This window comes from Musca vetustissima, unplaced genomic scaffold (assembly GCF_032173495.1).
Source record: "Musca vetustissima isolate MV318-11 ecotype Yass unplaced genomic scaffold, APGP_CSIRO_Mvet_v1 utg1439, whole genome shotgun sequence".
NCBI classification, from domain to species: domain Eukaryota; kingdom Metazoa; phylum Arthropoda; class Insecta; order Diptera; family Muscidae; genus Musca; species Musca vetustissima.
In genome coordinates, this window is record NW_026882330.1 from 207,326 (window position 1) to 225,662 (window position 18,337).

General features: G+C 36.2%; 1 protein-coding gene across 1 annotated transcript in view; it reads right to left on the reverse strand.

Moving 5' to 3' along the window:
- Window positions 1-1,015: 1,015 nt before the first annotated feature.
- Window positions 1,016-18,337, reverse strand: part of LOC133328702 (diacylglycerol kinase eta) — a 60,194-nt gene continuing 42,872 nt past the window's right edge. The window contains exons 3-12 of the mRNA XM_061537244.1: window positions 9,445-10,296; window positions 8,814-9,370; window positions 7,724-8,579; window positions 7,474-7,617; window positions 6,992-7,420; window positions 5,788-6,417; window positions 4,270-4,477; window positions 3,826-4,201; window positions 1,386-2,208; window positions 1,016-1,324 (exon numbers count right to left, since the gene is read on the reverse strand). Of these exons, the coding sequence (XP_061393228.1) occupies window positions 1,016-1,324; window positions 1,386-2,208; window positions 3,826-4,201; window positions 4,270-4,477; window positions 5,788-6,417; window positions 6,992-7,420; window positions 7,474-7,617; window positions 7,724-8,579; window positions 8,814-9,370; window positions 9,445-10,245 (5,133 nt within the window). The 5' untranslated portion in view covers window positions 10,246-10,296. The remainder of the gene's footprint in view (window positions 1,325-1,385; window positions 2,209-3,825; window positions 4,202-4,269; window positions 4,478-5,787; window positions 6,418-6,991; window positions 7,421-7,473; window positions 7,618-7,723; window positions 8,580-8,813; window positions 9,371-9,444; window positions 10,297-18,337) is intronic.

Below are 18,337 nucleotides of genomic sequence, written 5' to 3' on the forward strand. Positions count from 1 at the left end.
TGTTTGTTTGTTTTTGTTGTTGTTGTATTTTGAAAGAAATTTTATTTTAAGTGAAATTAAATTCGTAATTTATTTCATTTTAAATATAACTATATACTCGTTTTTTATCTGTTATTAAAAACAAATCGCAAACTTAATATTAATTATCATGTTTTTAATTAAATTACATTTAAAGGATTTGTGAAAAAATCTTAAAAATAATGTGTGTTTGCGTTTTAATAATTTTTATGGGAGGAAGTTTATTTTTTTTATGAAAATATTTGATTTAGCTTAAAATATATTCGTTAGCAAATTTAAAATTGCACAATTTGTGAAGAGTCACATGTTTAGATATGAATTAAATAATGTCAATGTAAATTTGGGTAAAAGGTATCAAAATTAGATAGAAACATAATATGAAAAACAAAAAATGATATGTTTTTAAATGATAATAGATATAAACTATTTGAAAATTAAGTAACGTTATGTTTCAAATTGAATATTTGATTTTGGAATCGATAAGTAGTTTATACAGAGTTTATACAATCTTAAATCATGAAAAGCGCCAAATATAAAAAAAAATGATTACGTTCGAGACGTAAAAACAGATTCAGGAATCCAAGTTTGGAGTTGCATTAAAATGCCAAACAATTCTGAAATCAATCTAAATAAAATATATTTCAAAAAAAAAAAAACATACACAGTAAAAATATTCAAAATTCAGTCAGTGAAAGCATGTAACTCTTCTTTGTATTGGCTAAGTTAAATCAAATTGTATAGGGTTTTGGTTGAATTTCCGTTGACACATCTCAATCTTTATCGATTAGCTTTGCTAGACTTTCGTTTATGCTCGTACATCGTTATATAAATGTGTGTGTGTATAAAGTGTTTAGTTGTAGATTTTTCAGTTGTTTTTTTTCTTTTGTTTTGGTTTAGAATAGATCTATGATTGTTTTAAGCAATTAATACAATTTTGTGAAATCACATCAACATCATTTCATAATTTCTTATATACGGCAAAATAGTTGTTTTTTTTTTAATTCTCGTTCATATCCTTGATGGCCTGCAATATACGTTTAACATGACCCACTTTAATGACGCCCAAATCTTTAAGATCTCTACGGCCAAGTGTGAGCAATTCTTTGCCACGTATGTCGTTGCGTAGGAAACTGTCAACGTATTCGGATAGTTGCATGGTCTCCAACCATGTAACCACCTCATTGACACTCCAATTGCTGACAGCTTCACGAGTATTTGTCAAAGGTGCCTTGAACTGGTTTTGACCGGCTGTGGAGCCAGAACGAAGACGGGTCCAAAAGGCTCGTGATTTACGACGTCCATCGCCCTGAAAACGGGACAAATAGTTGTTAAGGTATTATATTTTCCAAAAATATTTCAAACATTACCTCCTCATTGGGCGCCAGCACATTGAAATAGGCTCTTAACTTGCCATCTACACATTTTTGCACCGAACACTTCTTCAATTCCATTTCCATATTGGCCAATGCAGCACTCAGCTTACTTTCAAGATCCTCCCTCAAAATCAAACTATGGCCACGATCTCGCAGTAAATTACAAGCATCATCGTAAAGCTGGCGCGACGAATCAATCACCTCAACCAGTTTGGTGCGCAATGATGGACCCTCCAACAACTTGCCTTGAGGATGTATACTTTCTAATGCATCTTGAGCACGACAGGCCACCGAATATAAATCATGCCTCAATGTGGGATGAGATATTATCAAGAATTTCACCCATTTGATAAGCGAACTGACAGCCTCAATAAAGTTAAGCAGTACATAGCATTCACGTTCCGAAATGACTTCATCCGTGGAGGTGGCATGTTCCGAGGCCGTAGATGAATGATCCCGTTGTATGGAAATGCTATGTTGTCGTTGTTTTTCTTGCCATGTTTTAAGCGAGGCTTCCAAGTTCCGATTGCGGCATAGCATTTGCACGCGATTTTTGTGCAAAATTCGTATCATGCCGGGAGGTTGCAACCAAGCTTCACCATCGACTTGAATGGGTATTTCCTCGTCACCCAAAATATTGATTTGTACACTTTGACACTGGGCAATGCGGTGATGTTGTAGGTTGATAAGACGTGAAGCCGCCATTTGAACGGAACCAAAGACGGCAACAACTTCCAGGATGCGATCATCAAAACTGGGAGCCAAGAAGATATCATCTTTTTTCGAGTTGCCCCAGAAATTGGTACCACCCATAAAGCTAAAATAGAAAATGAACACATTTTTAAATTTCTATATTTAAAAAATAAGAGAAGAGATTGTTTCGGAACTGAAACAAACTATTATATTATATCTATATATTACATAGAGAAACTTCTTGAGACAATAACAAAGCCTTTAATAAATTGAAGAATTAAAAAAAGTGAGAAAAGAATTGAATGTGGTATTTTGTTTGTCCGGATCGGATTATTGACTGGTACATTTTGATACACGTTTCAAACTATCTAGGTGTAGGAGTATCATATAATTGACCTAAATTGAAACTGATGTGAGAGCTTATTTCATATCCCACAGATGCGCCTTAGCTAGCGTAAAAAAGGGCCGTTATGGCCCAAATTTGGTTTAATAAACGATGTATATTCCTTTCATTTTCACACATATCTAATTCTCGTTCTCTTACACAACCATTGTAAATTTTAAATATGAAACCAGTGAGCGGAGCAGTATAGTCGGACGGGGCCGACCATACGATACCCTACACAACTACCACGAACTCTAACTTTCTGAGGATGTTTATTCCGAGTCTGAGTAGTATTTCGTGATATTTGCACCCTCATGTCCGATTAGAGGTCAACAACACCTCTTCCTTACTTTTTTCGAATATTCAGTACAGTCCTTCTAATTACTTGTCCAGATTACCTTCACGGTGGGTTGTGTTGTGATTTTCGGATTATACTCGACTCGAAAACACACAAAAATTATGTTTTTGGTCCATTTCATCCCAAAATTTTAATCTGATCATCGCCGAAAATTGTAGGCGTTGTTCTTGACCATAACTGGAACTTCATGAACAATTTCAAAGCCATCAGCGCGATATTTCCCCCTCTAATGTGGTAATGGGTTACTAAATAATATCTGAATACGTAAGCACCTGTAAATATTTGACTGTAACTCCCACATCTGAGTAGATACATCACTATATTTGGTATCAATTTAAAGGGCAACCACTCCTCTTGGATATGCTATCAACTCCTGGGGTCTACGTCCTCCAGGAGTAAATATATATGCCATAGAATACAAATTTTGTCATTTTTCACACAAAAGTCAGGGTCCATTTGACCCGCTAAATATTGACCGATCTTTATCAAAACATGCATGTTTATTCTCTGGCCCGATCCCCTTCTCCATGCAAAAATTCACGATGTTCGGACCATAATTGCGGCCTCTGGAGCGACCAGAAAAACCGACAAAAATAATGTTTTTGGTCCATTTCATCCCCTAAATATTAACCGATCTTTTCCAAAAACAATAGGGGTCTTCATTGGCCAGAACCCATCCTACATGCAAAATTTCGTGAAGATTGGTCCATAACTGTGGCCTGTATCGTGTTTACAAATTATAATGGACAGACGGACGGACGGACGGACGGACACACATGTCTAGATCGACTCAGCTAGTCGAGATATGACGATCGGTATACTTAAAGGTGGGTCTAGGACCAATATTTCGCGGCGTTACAAACATTTGGGGCTGCACAAAGCTATAATACCCTGACAACATAGTTGTGTAGGGTATAAACATATAAAATTCCCAATTATTTTCTATACAAAATTTTTAAATTTGAAATCACTTTACCTGATCTTTATAGTCTACTCACCTTGGTATATTCAAAATGACAATACCCTGCAGAGAGGGCAGCGGTATCCTTTGACCGTCGCATTCCAATTGTACACGTTGTTCTAGATTCTTACAAGTTTTCTGCAATAACTGCTTGGAACCCAACACACCATACCACATGTAATTTTTGGCCCTGGAACGACATTTTTCCGGGTGCTCTTCCCTCTTATTGTGGAAGTCCAGAGAGATTTTAGCATCAATGCCGATACCAAAGTAGTTGTTCATGACACATTTTTCATGATAGCCAGCCAACAGAGTCTCATCTGGATCCATTAGAGGACTGACTGCTGCACACAAAGTATCAGCATTGGCCAAAAGACATTTCGAAATAAATCCAGAACCTCCTCCAGTGAGATCTATACGAGACAAATACAAACATGAGTTCATTTTATTACCAAACACCAATTGAATATGTAGAACTCACTTGGCCAATTCGGTAGCTTCACAATCGGATTAATAATCGGCAGTTTGCGATTTTCTTCCACTGGGGTCGTCTTGTCCTTTTCTTTTTTGTCTTTCTCCTCTTTCTCGGGTGTAGTGCCAAAGTGATCAAATCCAAATATGCTGGACCCGGTAAATAAGCTTGTCTTGGAACCCTTAAGATTCTGCAGATTCGGCAAGGCTTCATTGGGCTAAAAAAACCACAACAACAAGAATGCGATTAGCTTGCCTTACTTGTCGCAACAAATTCTAGACGCTAGACAAGGAACTGTGACTAACTACTTGAGATTTGGCAGGATACGAGTATAACATGAGTTAGTATGTACAGATCGGTAGATTATAGAATTTTTGAGTATAGAGAACAAGTTGAGGAGGAAATCACAAACGATAGCAGCTATAGAGCAGAGTTGCAGATAGATTAATTTGCTACAAAAAGCCAGGATAATAATTTGTTGCTTTGTTGCGTTGATAAATCAAACCTGGGTAAAGAGTGGCAGTGGTGGTAATGAGAGAGGCAGAGTGGTTGGTTCTTGTTGGTGATGGAGGTTGTAAATGGTGGCGGATGTGTGGATTCAAAGGACTCTTTTGTCGGTTAATCTTAGATCTGGATGGGGACATCATGTGGATGTGGTTATTGTTGCAGCTGGCACATAGAATTTTCTTACCAATTGTATTAACGGTCTGATCAGGGCCAGTGTGGCCAGTCGTATATCGGGTTCGGCCACAACAAAAAGTCTTAAGCCCAGCAAGCCATAAACTCGTTCCGACAAAATACCCTTCGATTTTTTCTTCTACATATCGGACAGTCAAGAGCCACACGAGAGTAGTTGATGGTATGTGAGAGTGTGCATTTTCGTGTCGTAGTGTATAGTAGATGGTGTGTGCGTGTGCGCGAGCGTGTATAGGAAAGGAAAACATCGATTTGCCAAAGAAGCTGTTCGCATAAACAAATATCATTGTCCCAACACTGAGTTGGGTCAGTGAAATTTGTCTACGAATCTCCTCCGGGCAAAAGCCTATTATTATTATATTCGAGAAAGAGTATTGATGTTGATATTTACAAATTAACCATTTTAAATATTTTTTGTTTTGTTAAAAAAGCAAACAATTTTGAAATACATACCAATTGTGTTAATTGTTATTTCTGCTAAATCAAATCAAAGCAAGTCAAAAGCGATTTTCAAAATATTGGTTGGTTTAAACTTTGGCGTACATACAGTGAATCCCCCGCTAAGGGGGCAATAGGAAGAGGCCATCTCTCTTAGTTTACTTAGTTGGTGTGTGTTTGGTTAAGTGTTGGCCCATGTATTTACTGAAATACTTAGTCGTCCCTTTTTTGGGAGGGGGCTGACTATAGTTCAGGTGAGTTCAAAAGAATCCCTCAACTAAGTCCAAGACCCAACCCAAAACCGTGCACCTTTATGTATTTATGTGCATAGTGATGGGAGAGCAACCACGACGACCAGACCAGAACAGAGGGCAATCTCAAATTAAAACTTACCTTGAATAGACTGCCACAGCTTATCCTACGACTGGCGGCTGGCGAGGAGTTGAGAAAACGGTTGTGTTCCGGATCCAAGCTCAAATAGTTGGGATTGAAGCCAGAATGACGTCGATCCTTGTCCTTGTCAAATTCACGCACCGTCAACGATGTAGCATGGCTCGAATGCCTTCGTATTTCAGAGGGCAGACGTAGGGCCAACAAACTGCTACACGCATCCGGATTCAGGGGCCGTATGGCATCGCCTCTCAGGGGGGTGGGTGGCCGGACAACAACACTTATCTGTGGGTGATGAGGAGTAACATCATCAAATGATTCTTTTTTACAGGAGTCATCAAAAGTTATGCGCTTTACATCTTGTCCTGGTATGGATTTCTTGGGGGAAGTCTTCAGACAGGAGGTACTGGTGACGGTGGTCGTGTCGCTCACTTCAATTCTTATGGCCGTGGCCGTAGACAAATCATCTTCGGACTGCTGATGGCCGCTGGTCGTAGTCAGGGTATTGACACCGTTGTTAGCCGCAGCCGTTGACACGATGTTGGCTTCATCTAAGGATAACTGCTGTTGGGATACAAGTTTCGAAGTGTTGTTTTTATTGGTTTGTTTAAGGGAAGAACGTTTTTTAGGTCGCTTTATTTTTTGAATTGCAAAACGATGTACAGGAAAATTAAATTCAACGAAAGAAATGATACAAGAAATAAATATAAATTACGCAAATCGTAACAAACAGCTGTCGTAGGAGTCATTTCTCGATGGACAAATGGACAGAGAAAATTTACAACGAAATTAGTTATGAATTTGAACGGGTGTCAAAGTGATTTTTGCCAATGATAGTTCATTCGAATCTAATTATTACAATGTGAAGAATCTGGAGGGACATTGATTGGGTTTGTAAATTGTGGCAAAGCCAAGAACGAAAGCGAAATTTTAATTGTTGTAGGGGTAGATTTGTATCAATACGGGCTGTCCCCCTTCAAAAGTTAAGTAATTGTCATACACAACGTGTACAGAGAAGCAATAATGCAGTTTGTTTTTATTACGTGATTTGTTTAAAATCGTCTTAAAGAACAGCGTTACCACAATTTTCTTGGAAGAAGCCCTCCTAAGAAACAGTTATAATTGCTATTAATACTGTCCAAATTCCCATTGAATGACTCACAACCATTAATTTTACAAAGGCCCGCACCATTAAACTACCGCTTACCTTAAAACTTTGCCTTGCAATGTCACTGCCTTCAACAAATTGTGCCAGAGAGCAGTAACGTGGCGGTTCTCGGATCTTTTGATCGTCACAACGATTGTCAATTTCAAAAACAATATTCTCAAAGCCGAATTGTTGGGGATTGTCATCGCTATCCATGCGTGCTAGACTCGGTATTCGGGGTGGTGAAGGATTAACTTTATTGCTGTTGGCAACCTGTTTGGCTCTTGCCGGTTTTGGTGGTGGTATCATCGACCTCTCCGAGCACATTAAGGTGGTGTCATCCGTTATGGTGTTATCCTGCAGGGCATAGGTTATGTCGTGGCCCAATACCGAACTGATATCATCCATAAGACTTTCACCAGGAATGTTCTCGGTTTCATCACTTGTTTCGGGTGAATCGATGTGGGTAAACTCATTCGAATCGAGATTCTATGTAGAGCATAGTTATGTCTGGGCTTCAAAGGGAAATGGAAATCGCTTACCTGTAAAATATCTCCCAATTGATAACCTGGTATTTGTGGCTCTTTTCCATCGAATATCTCCGAGGCCACACTGCACTCCTCGTTGCTAATTGCCGATAAAACGTCACTGGGTTCACCTTGGAATTCCTCTTCCGATGATTGCTCCTAATGACACGAGGAGAAAAGACAGAAATAGAGAGAGAGGGCGATAGAGAAAAGGGAAGAATATAAAATCAAATAAAATATCTTCAGAGATGTCTGGGAAACATACGGTATTCCCATCTGTATCGATTATTGTTATGTTATCGCTTGTATAGACATTACAAGGATCTTTTTGCGTTACTACAATGCTGGGTACCTGGAGATCGCATGTGTGCACCAGGGCCTCGCCGGCTACCTTATCACTTGGCCGCTCAGTTTCCTTATCCTGGTGCAGCTGTTTGCTCATATAATAGTTTCGTTCGAATACCTCAATTGGTCGAAATTCGGACAGGGGGTCTACCATATGTTCGCTGGTTAAAATTGGCACCGTTAGGAAATTTCTCTCGCCGGGAGTAGAAGCACCTTCGCTGCCAGGCGACAGACGATTACCAGCATCGTCAATATTGGCGCCTCCACTCAAAGAAAGTCGGGTCCTACGATACGTTATCTCTCCATTGGTATTCTCTTCTTGTTCCTCTATGACTTCTGGTACACCAGAACTGCGACGACTGTCGGCGAATTGCCGTGGCACTGGCAAACTAATCGTGTTGAAGAAATGCTCATCCATGGACTCACGCCTAGTATCCGGTAATGGTGATATGCAAGTGAGACGTGACGATTCCATGGTGGGTGATATTACATTGATGGGTGGTATAATGGGTAAGGGTGAAGTGCAGGGTGTTGAATCACTGGAGGTGGTGGTTGGTATTTTCAAAGCTTCGAAAGGTGTCACCGATAAACGGCGCTGATAACGCTTTGGTCGTCCCGGTTCTGAGTGTTCGACTACATTGTACATGGCTCGTTTAACGCTGTTGGCACGACTTTGTAATGCCTCACGTTCTGTGCCGCGTAGGGATCGACTGTTGCGTCGTTCCTTTAAATTTAATTGATCCTTTTCATTCTTTTCAATTGATATGTTAGGATTTCTGGAAATACAATTGAATTTATGAAATAGCTGTGTATATAAAACAAAAGGTAACTTATTTTTCGATTCGAAACTGCAGTTTGAAAATATTTTTTAGAACATCGGAGATTTCTGCAGATTATTAGAATTTTCGTAATGTATTGTATATTATTATTTTGGTTTACTATTATTTTATCTATCATCAATAAAGTTTCGAACCCAAAAATTAACTGGGTTCACTACAGCAACTACTTACAATAAATTAGACGAAGATGTTGATAGTATGGGTGAGTTGGGTGCTGATTTGGCTATAATATTATTAATTGTCGATAAGAATTCATCGCCATTGTGTGAGCCATTTTCCTCCTCCTTTAAGGCATCCAACAGCATATTAACCTTCTGCCTCAGTATGTCACATTTCACGGTCAGCTGATCATCTTCCTTGTGATTTTCACACATACGTTCCAAGAGGTCATCAATCGTTTCACAGAGAGTTTTCGTAGCCGACATCAATGTGGGCAAATCATCTGTCTCCACAATAGAACGAAGATTTTCATTTGCCGATGTAATCATGCCCGTCAGCAGGGCTTCCTGTTCGGAGGACAAAGACATCTTAGGCATTTTCGGTTGAACGGAAATGGCCTTTTCAAAGACCATAATACTCCAACGATCCAACATTTTGGTACTGGCGGTTTCATACCGTTCCAATATCTGGGGCAAATGGGCATCGTCATCACACGATGAACCCCAGCCTAGGACACGAGCTAAATCATTGCCCGTGCCAAGTGGCAATACAGCAACTTGACATTGTTTCTTGGGTTCAAAAAGAGAAAAACAATAATAATTTAGTGATCTAAATTGAGGTTTGCTAATACTAACACACTTACATGCATATTGAAACGATCGATTTCACTTAGTACCCATCCAACCGATCCATCTCCCGAGCACACCAATATACGAAACATTTCAAAATGTCGGAACAGCCTTAATCCCAGTCCTGGTCCTGTTGATATTAAATCGAATACTTGAGCTGGATTTAAAAGCTGTTTAAATCTTCTCAAAAATTTCACTCCTTGATTATCTCCCGACTTCGAGTTAACAAATACCAACAGTGGGGAAAAGTTTCCCTTGGGACTGGCAACATCCCATGAATCGTCGTTACCAATGGAATGTACACATGTTGGAGGTACCACCGATAATTTGGCCGGACCCAAAGGGCACGCAATGGCAACATGTGGTCGGCATGCTACATGCACCGTAGTTCTACACCACAAGCAACGCCAATCCTGCAGCCGCAACACTGAACCACAGGTTTTCTTGCAAACGGCACAGGTGGCCGATACCGGCAAGTTGCCCTCCATCCATTGATGTGGCATAACAATGCTGCCATTTTGGTCTTCTATAATATCCTTACCCACCGTGGCCAGGGTGGTCCATTTGCAGTTGGCAATGGCTTTGGCGGCACAACGCTTGTGCACCTTACATTTGCAGACCTCACACGACAGCCCGTGCGACGTGACTCCAGACAAAGCATCACGGCAGACATTGCAGTAAGTGGGTCGTGCGTGTGACGTGGCATACCAGTGATGGTGATTGGCAAAGATGTCGTGCTGTTCAATGAAAAAGCTGTCGCCACGTGAGCGAGGTGGTATGGAAGCCGATTTCAGTGAGCCTAACCAATCCTCCATTTCGCGTCTGGATTCAGCACACAATACTAATGAACGAGTGGGGGTAATAACCTGAAAAAGAGTAGAGGTGAGAAACCCACGTTTATGTTATTTATTGCAACAGTATTCAAATGCAGAGCATTTTTTTATTTATTGTACCAAATTACACTTTTTGTTGTTGCTTTTTTATTAGATCCCTCTCCTTTTGCTGGAATATAAAAACGAACTAATGTCATGAACCTTGACAGGCATTCACATATACCCTGTTGCAAGCAAGCAATCAACCACACACTCACACAAATACAAACACATATATCTGTGTCCTGAACTCATCCGTCCGTCGTATTGATCATTTGTGCTGTCCGAACACATAAAACAGCTCGTTAATCAGTCAAATGTTGATGTTATGATAGTCTGGCAGAATGGCTGTTTGGCTGACGGTCATTTGTTTTTGTTATTGCTTTTTCTTCTACTTCTTCTTCTTCTGTTACTCTCATTTCATACATGTCTGGCTTAGTCATTGTACACGGCTGATTGCATGCTGCTGCCTTTGCTAAGTTGGCCAACAAAAGGATAATGGATATACCAACACCACCACCACTACCTACCACTATGCATCCGATACATGGTATACCGAGAACAACTACTCCGAACCAAGGGTATCGAAATGCAATTAAGCCAATAAATGTTAACTAATGCACATAACTTGCTCTGACCTTTGGTGTTGCAAATGAATATCAAGGTGAACAAATCTCATTCTCTGTTAACCTGAACGTTAATGAGGTGTACTTGGACTACAACTGATGAGCATCATTGATTCCGCAACGCTACTTGAAGATTGGTCATACTTTTACTTTTTTTACTTTACATTTTATTTAATGGGATGGTCGGAATGGATGATATAATTCTCACACAAAAGAGTGGAAATGTTTTTAGAAGTTTTGAAATAAAATTGAAAATTTTGGGAAAGGAAAACATGTTTAAAAAATGTATAGATCCCGCTCCATTTTCGGCATTATGGAGGTTTTGACCACATGCTCCAACTGAATTGTTCATAATTTGGCATGAGTTATCCTATGTCGGTATTTTGGCCAACCTATTTTAGGTAATTTGAAAGTTCTAGCCGCATTTCTACTCCACAATTTAGATCATAAAAAATTAATTACAAATAAGAGAAATATTTATTTAGAGTAGTCATTATTTAATTATTTTTTTCTCATGGCCTTCAATTTAAAAAATCGGTATTTTGATGACTTTGGACAAGTTTGCCAACCAAATTAACTGTTATTTGGTATTTTGGGTTCTCATTGGCTGTCAAATTTCACTACCAAACATTAATAATTTTGATAGAGAATCGATCCCCGCATTGGTATAGAGCCCCATATTTGGTATTTTGAAAATTTAAATCATATTTTTCTCTCTTCTAATTCGGTAAGTTCGAAGTTATATCATAACATGGCATTTCTCCTAATAGTCTCCATTAATTTTAGATGTTTTAAATCATATTTTGAACGTTGGAGGGTATACAAAGTTCGTTCTGCAACATTATTTTCCATTGACTTTCATATACATATAATTATTAACTACTGTCAAAAGTTGAAAATAAAATCTTTTTCTTTGTATTATATCGTAACAATTTCATTATAGCATAAATTATGGCACACTTATTTATGAATTATTGTAAATGCAAATGTATTCATTCCAAAGTTTGGCTAGAACTTTGAAGTTAGAAATATTTTCTTCTTCTTTTCTAGCCATCGGCAATTCACATTGTATCCAACTTTGAGTTATTGTTTGGAAATTTCTTGAATTTACAACAGTCTGGGGGGGTAAAATTTGTAAAGAAATACAAAACAAATGAATGTTTCTATTTTCATAAATATGCAGACAATAATATTATTTGAACGCAATTATAGTCTAAAGTTTGTTTTTGAATGCCAAATGGATAGAATTGTTTGTTAGCTGCCACGAATTTTTGGAAGTACAAAAAGAAATACAACATTTTTGGCAGCTGTTTAAAATTATTTGATATTCCAGATAGTCATATTGTGTTTAGTGTTATATTTAGACAATAAATAAAGAAAGACAATTTTATTTGTTACCTTAAGCTTTAAATGTTTATATTAGATAATACACAGTAAATGTTTAACATTCTTTAGAATAGTATGAATAGAATGCGCCTTTTTGTATTTAAAAAATATATATTTACCTCTATTCCCATAAAATTAAAAAATGTTTCTCAATTGTATACATATAAAGCTAGTGTTTATGTGTCAATTAATAAGAACTAGAGTTTTAACCAAAAATTAAGCCAGCATTTTCAGATATATCTTTTATAATAAACACATTACAATTTGGGATAAAGCCCTCTTTGACCATCTTTACATTTATGTGGTCATTATCACTGTACTACAAAACGCTTTTAGTTTCTGTTTTATTGAAATATTTGTTTTTATTGTTACATTGACAAATGTCAAGCTAATTGAATTCAAAATTATTTTCTAATTAAAAATCAACAGGTGGTCGTTACAATTCGCAATTTTATTTATCTTGAGAATTTTATTAAAGTCATTAAATTTGTCAACTGTTATTTCTTTTTTTTTTGCAAAAATATATTGCTAATTATTGTCTGAAATGGTGTCAAATCAATTATCACCCAATCAAAAGCTAATGTTATTCTTGCCATTATCATTATTAGGACTCAGCGGTAGTCTAGACATTTTCTGTTTGTTATTGACTATACGGGGCAAGTAATGCTGACGAAGATAGAAAATTGATTGATTAATAGTTTTTTTTTACTGGGGCTCCACATAATTTTTATTTGTATTTTAAATAAAATCATAATAAAATCTATATCTCCTCATAATTATATAGATTGCTTTATATTATATTTTATATCTGCCGGACTCTTGCGCAAACTTACAGATCCGAGCTGGCAATGTAATCCTATAATCCATGTTGCTAATATTAGGTTGGAGAAAATTAAATTCAATCAAATCTTTCATAGAAGTCCTGCTCTATATTTGCAAAAAAAAAAAACTCTAGTAGTCGTTTTTTACAATCCTCCCTAGATACCAATTTTTTATCATTAAACACATTTTTCAATGCAACAAAACTATGATAATCGCTTTGTGCCTGGTCCGAACTGTATGGCGGATGCATTAAAACTTCACAACCAAGCTCCCGAAGTTTCTGGAGAGTCGCTGTAGATGTGTGTGGCCTAGCGTTGTCCTTTTGGCCAATGCCGGTCAACTTCTACCATTTCTCCGATGGATTTCTATTTCCCCCGTCCTAATTTGGCCTTATTAAATACTAATAGATGTATATTCGGTAATAATAGATACATCTCGGTACCCCTAGCATCGAGTCATCTATGTACAAATCCATATGTATTTTGCAGGGATTTTGTGTGAATTTTTTGTTTTTAATTTCATCGTGTACTATTTGGAACTGAACAACCAGTTGAGCCATATTGTTCTAAACACGTTGTCAAGAGTCGGTAAATTTGTTTATGTTTGTTCCCAAATGTGGCCTATCTATACAAAAAAAAAACTAATTAAGTACTCCTTAGAAAGTCTAATTTTAGACTCCTCAAATTACATGTAATTACATTAATTCAAATATCACATTAATTATTTAAAATTGCACATTCAATTGTCCGGAATATGTTATCAACAAGAAAATATGTGATTAATTGGAATTGAAATTAACATCGAGTATTTCCGTTGTCACCAGTAACGATGTCGTGATGAACATTCCTCCTCATAACGATGATGTTGTTATCCTTGGGGGTAAATGTCAAGAAACACTTGAGGCAAAAAATCAACTTTTAATTAAAATGCAAACAATGGGTCGTGGTTCATCTTATAAAACACTCCTTGTGTGTTGTGGGACCCCTTTTACATTCGTGACACGCACAAACACACACACACATACACCCAAAGATTCTTAATTAATACTTTAACAAAATAAACAAACAGACAATGGATTTACAGAATGGCGTTGAAAAGTTGCAACATCTTGAGCTATGATCTTCTTAGCATAGATATAGAATGAAACTAAATGAAGCAAAGTTCTCTATTTTGTATCGTCATTGTTCTGTCATGCCTAGATAAAAACGATGTCTTGTTAATTTAGTTTAGACGTTAATTGGCAAAGTTTTTCTCTGCCAGTATAAAATACAATAATGTAAATGTAAATAACTGTGTTTTGGTTTTTGTACTTTTTAAACGAGGAATATGACCAATGGCAACATTTGCAGATGATATGCTTTCTTATCGGCAGCTGTACTCGTCGGGGCCAATTTCAGACAATGTTGTTTTTATTAATGAAAAATCGCTTAAGGATAATCGTAATGGTTCATTTTGTTGTTGGTGTTGTTTTTATTTAGCCAGCAGTAGCAACAAATTTCAAAAAAACACAGTAGCATCATAACTTAATATTTAATGGCTGAGACCCGTTGCCACCATCTGTCATGGAAAGTATTTATGAACACCTCGACCCAAACAAAGGCCATACAGGCACACTTATGTATTTTATGGTATCGCCATGACAGAATCGATGAATGAATGCTCTGTGCTAAGGCATCATCCGAAAGGTCGAATGCCACAAACAACAACAACAATACATTTGGCGTTAGTAGCAAATTTTTCAAAACAACCTCCATCGAATGTCACAATATCCATGCCAATTTGAATTCATTGGCAGAGAATGAACAGTGATTTGGTTGGAAAATATGGGTAGTTTAAAGTAATAATAGAAAAGGTGGAAAATGAAATCTATTAGACTTTTTCCCAACGTTATTCTATGGAAACAACACATATAGAATGGTCTCTTTTTTCTATGCACAGAAGGACTGCAGAAATTGTTCGAATTAAAATGGATATCAATTTTGCATTTTAAATATTTAAGAAATATGTATGAATGAGAGATTCTTTTAATGTATTTTATGTAAAGGTGACCGAATCAAACATTTTATGTACGAAACCATTAAAACTTGTACATTTGTCTAAAATATGTAGATAATCTTATATAACCATATACACATATTATATATTTTCATTCTGCAGGAGATCGTAAGGAGGAGATCCATAAGATACCTACAGAAGGTGCGTAATTTATAAGAAACATATTGAAAGCCTTCTAGCAATATAAAACCTATTGAAGACTCATAAATCTATATGTAGAAGACCTATTCAATGAAGATATTTAATCTATAGTGGATCTATAGAAGGTATTTTATCCGTACAATTACATTTGAAGGCGTTCTAGTTCCAGAAAATCTCTAAGAGTACGAAATATACAATTAAACCAGTAAGGAAAGTAGTAAAGTCGGGCTATATGACCCGCTTCCTCACTATGGATCCATGAAATTGGATGAACTAAAATATGTGATTTTTATATAAATGTCAATCGACTTAGATCAATCGATGTAAATCAAATATCAATCGGACACAAGTTGAATATTTAGAGCCCAATAAACACGAAGTCGGTCGGAATTATATTTGGGATATATCTGTACAAAATGCAATTATTTCATTTAATGCTCAATTCTGGACGTTGTGTAAAATGTCATGTCAATCTGACAACATGAGGAATTTGGTGCACAATTTACTGAAATCGGACGAAAATATAAATGTAAGATATATCCAAATATGAAACGATTTCAAGGAAACTTGTCACATGTTAGGTTATACTCATTTTCGTACGATTTGTTACTAATGGCGATATTTTGGGCCTTGGTGCGCCATTTACATAAAATCGGATGAAACTATATATGTGTCAATCGGCTTAACTTTGGGCTTTTGGTGCATCATTTACATTGAATCGGACATAGCTATATTTGTGAGTTATATGTAAATCTGAACCGATCTGAACCCAATTTCAATAGGGTTCATCCTTGGGCCAAATAAATGAGCTGTGCCAATTTCATACATAATCATCATAAATGCAAACTGTACATTGTTTACAATTTGACAGACGGACGGACATGCATAAATAGACTCAGGATATGATTCTATGCATATTCTCAAAATGAACCATGAGTCTATCTGGATTCCTTTTGCCTGTTACAAACATATGCACAAATACATAATAACCAGTGTGGTGAAGGGTATAAACATCAGATTAAGATGGGGGTAGAATAGACCGGTATTTGTAATTTTCTGTGAATTTTTTTTTGAGACAATGGGTGATATGCCAAAAATAGACCTACATTAAGCATATTATGTTAATATGCGGTTCACCCTCAGAGAACATGTAATGCTGAAAAGTGCGACTAAAACCATAATTATACCGATATGTAACTTTATCGATATCTGGAGGCTATACCAAAATGTGTACCCATATATCCCATTTTCAATAATCCTAGTCCTAGGAGTTAAAACAACATATGTGCAAAAATTCTCTATAATTAATATTGCGATCAACAGATTTTAATATGGAATATATATATATGTAAATTAGTAATGGAAATTGGTGCGCGTACTTTTTATATCACAATTTCTCGTCACGTTATTTTATACGTATAAAACCTTATTTATATTTCGCCTTAAAAACTACTGTATTTTAAAATATTAATCCCTCTACATTTTCACCTTGTGTATGTGTGTTACTATTGGTCCTTGATACAGACATAAAAATACGAGAATATTCATAACATCAGTATTTATTTTAGTATAAATGACATCTGCTTCCCCCATGACAATTCACTTGTTTGCCATCCATGAAAGTGCTGTTCATGTTCATACATGTTTCAATTAGGCAGATGTTTCATAACAGTTATTTGCATAAGACTTTTCATTTCGTGAGAATATATTTTTAAATCAATAAACTGTTGCATATTAATAGCTCGAGAAAAAAATATGTCAAGTGACCTAGGAAACACAACAATAACAAAATAACGAACACAAAAATGGATTACGATGGGTCATTAGAGAGAAATGCAATTTTGTTGGAAACATTTTTTGAAATGAAAATACGCAGTTCTATAATTTCCTTAGCTGAACCAAAATACTACAAAACATACAATCAAATAAGATTGAATAGGAAATCTAAGGGGATTGCATTGAAAGTTTTATAATATATTTTTGTAATATTTTCCATTTTAGTATACAAAAGAATAAAATTTAACATTATTGTTTTTTTTAACTGAAATCCCGTTGTATATCTTTCCATATTAAATGAGTTATTCTGCGTTTTAAATATTCTATTTTTTTGGCCCACATCACAATGGGAAATAACCACAGGAATTGATTATTACAGACCACCCGCCGTCCACTTGGTGTCAAGACAAAAAGCGATTACTCGTAGTCGGGTTTTATAGCCAGTCAATGACATGAAGAAATATCCATTTTTGTTGTACCATCGGCTATGGGTTTTACACGAGTGTTTCGTTTTTTCTGTTTCGAACAATGATTGTACGTTGCTAGAAGGAGTCTAGAATTAATCGTTGTCTATTTAAGAGCAATTCTGTGATTAATGTAAAACATTAAGTCGTATTATGTTGCAATACAAAAATGATGATATTATATTACCGACACAACAACCATAAAGAGAACAAAATATATATGGAGCAGATTAAAAGCATATGAAAAAGAAAAGCAAATTAGTAAAAGTCATTGAACTTTTTTTCGAAATGAGTAGATACAAAATGGTATTAAATATCCGTAATGACGTCACATTTCAAATTAGAATCAAAACAAGACATCGGAGTTCTGATTTTGCACAAAATACCAACTTGAAAATTAAATTAGCCCAGTTTGTGAAAAATGATAATTTCATAGAACGTAATCTCATTCTAATGAGCAATTATTAATTTTTTGAATGAGAAATTAATCACTGGAATTCGGAATTGTCAGTCAGGATGTTTTTTTTTCTCCTTTGACAAAACAAAATTCCAAATTAAAGACACAGAAGTTAAAAAAATATGCAGTATGTCAAAACTTGGACATCAAGATTATATATTTTTTTAACTTGGAATTTTGTTTTGTCAAAGGACAAAAAAACATCCTGACTGACAATTCCGAATATCCCAAACATTTTTTCCTTTCAAGCCTCTTAAAATGTTTTGTTTTATAATTTTTGGGTTTTTAACAAGGCTTGGTATTCTTGA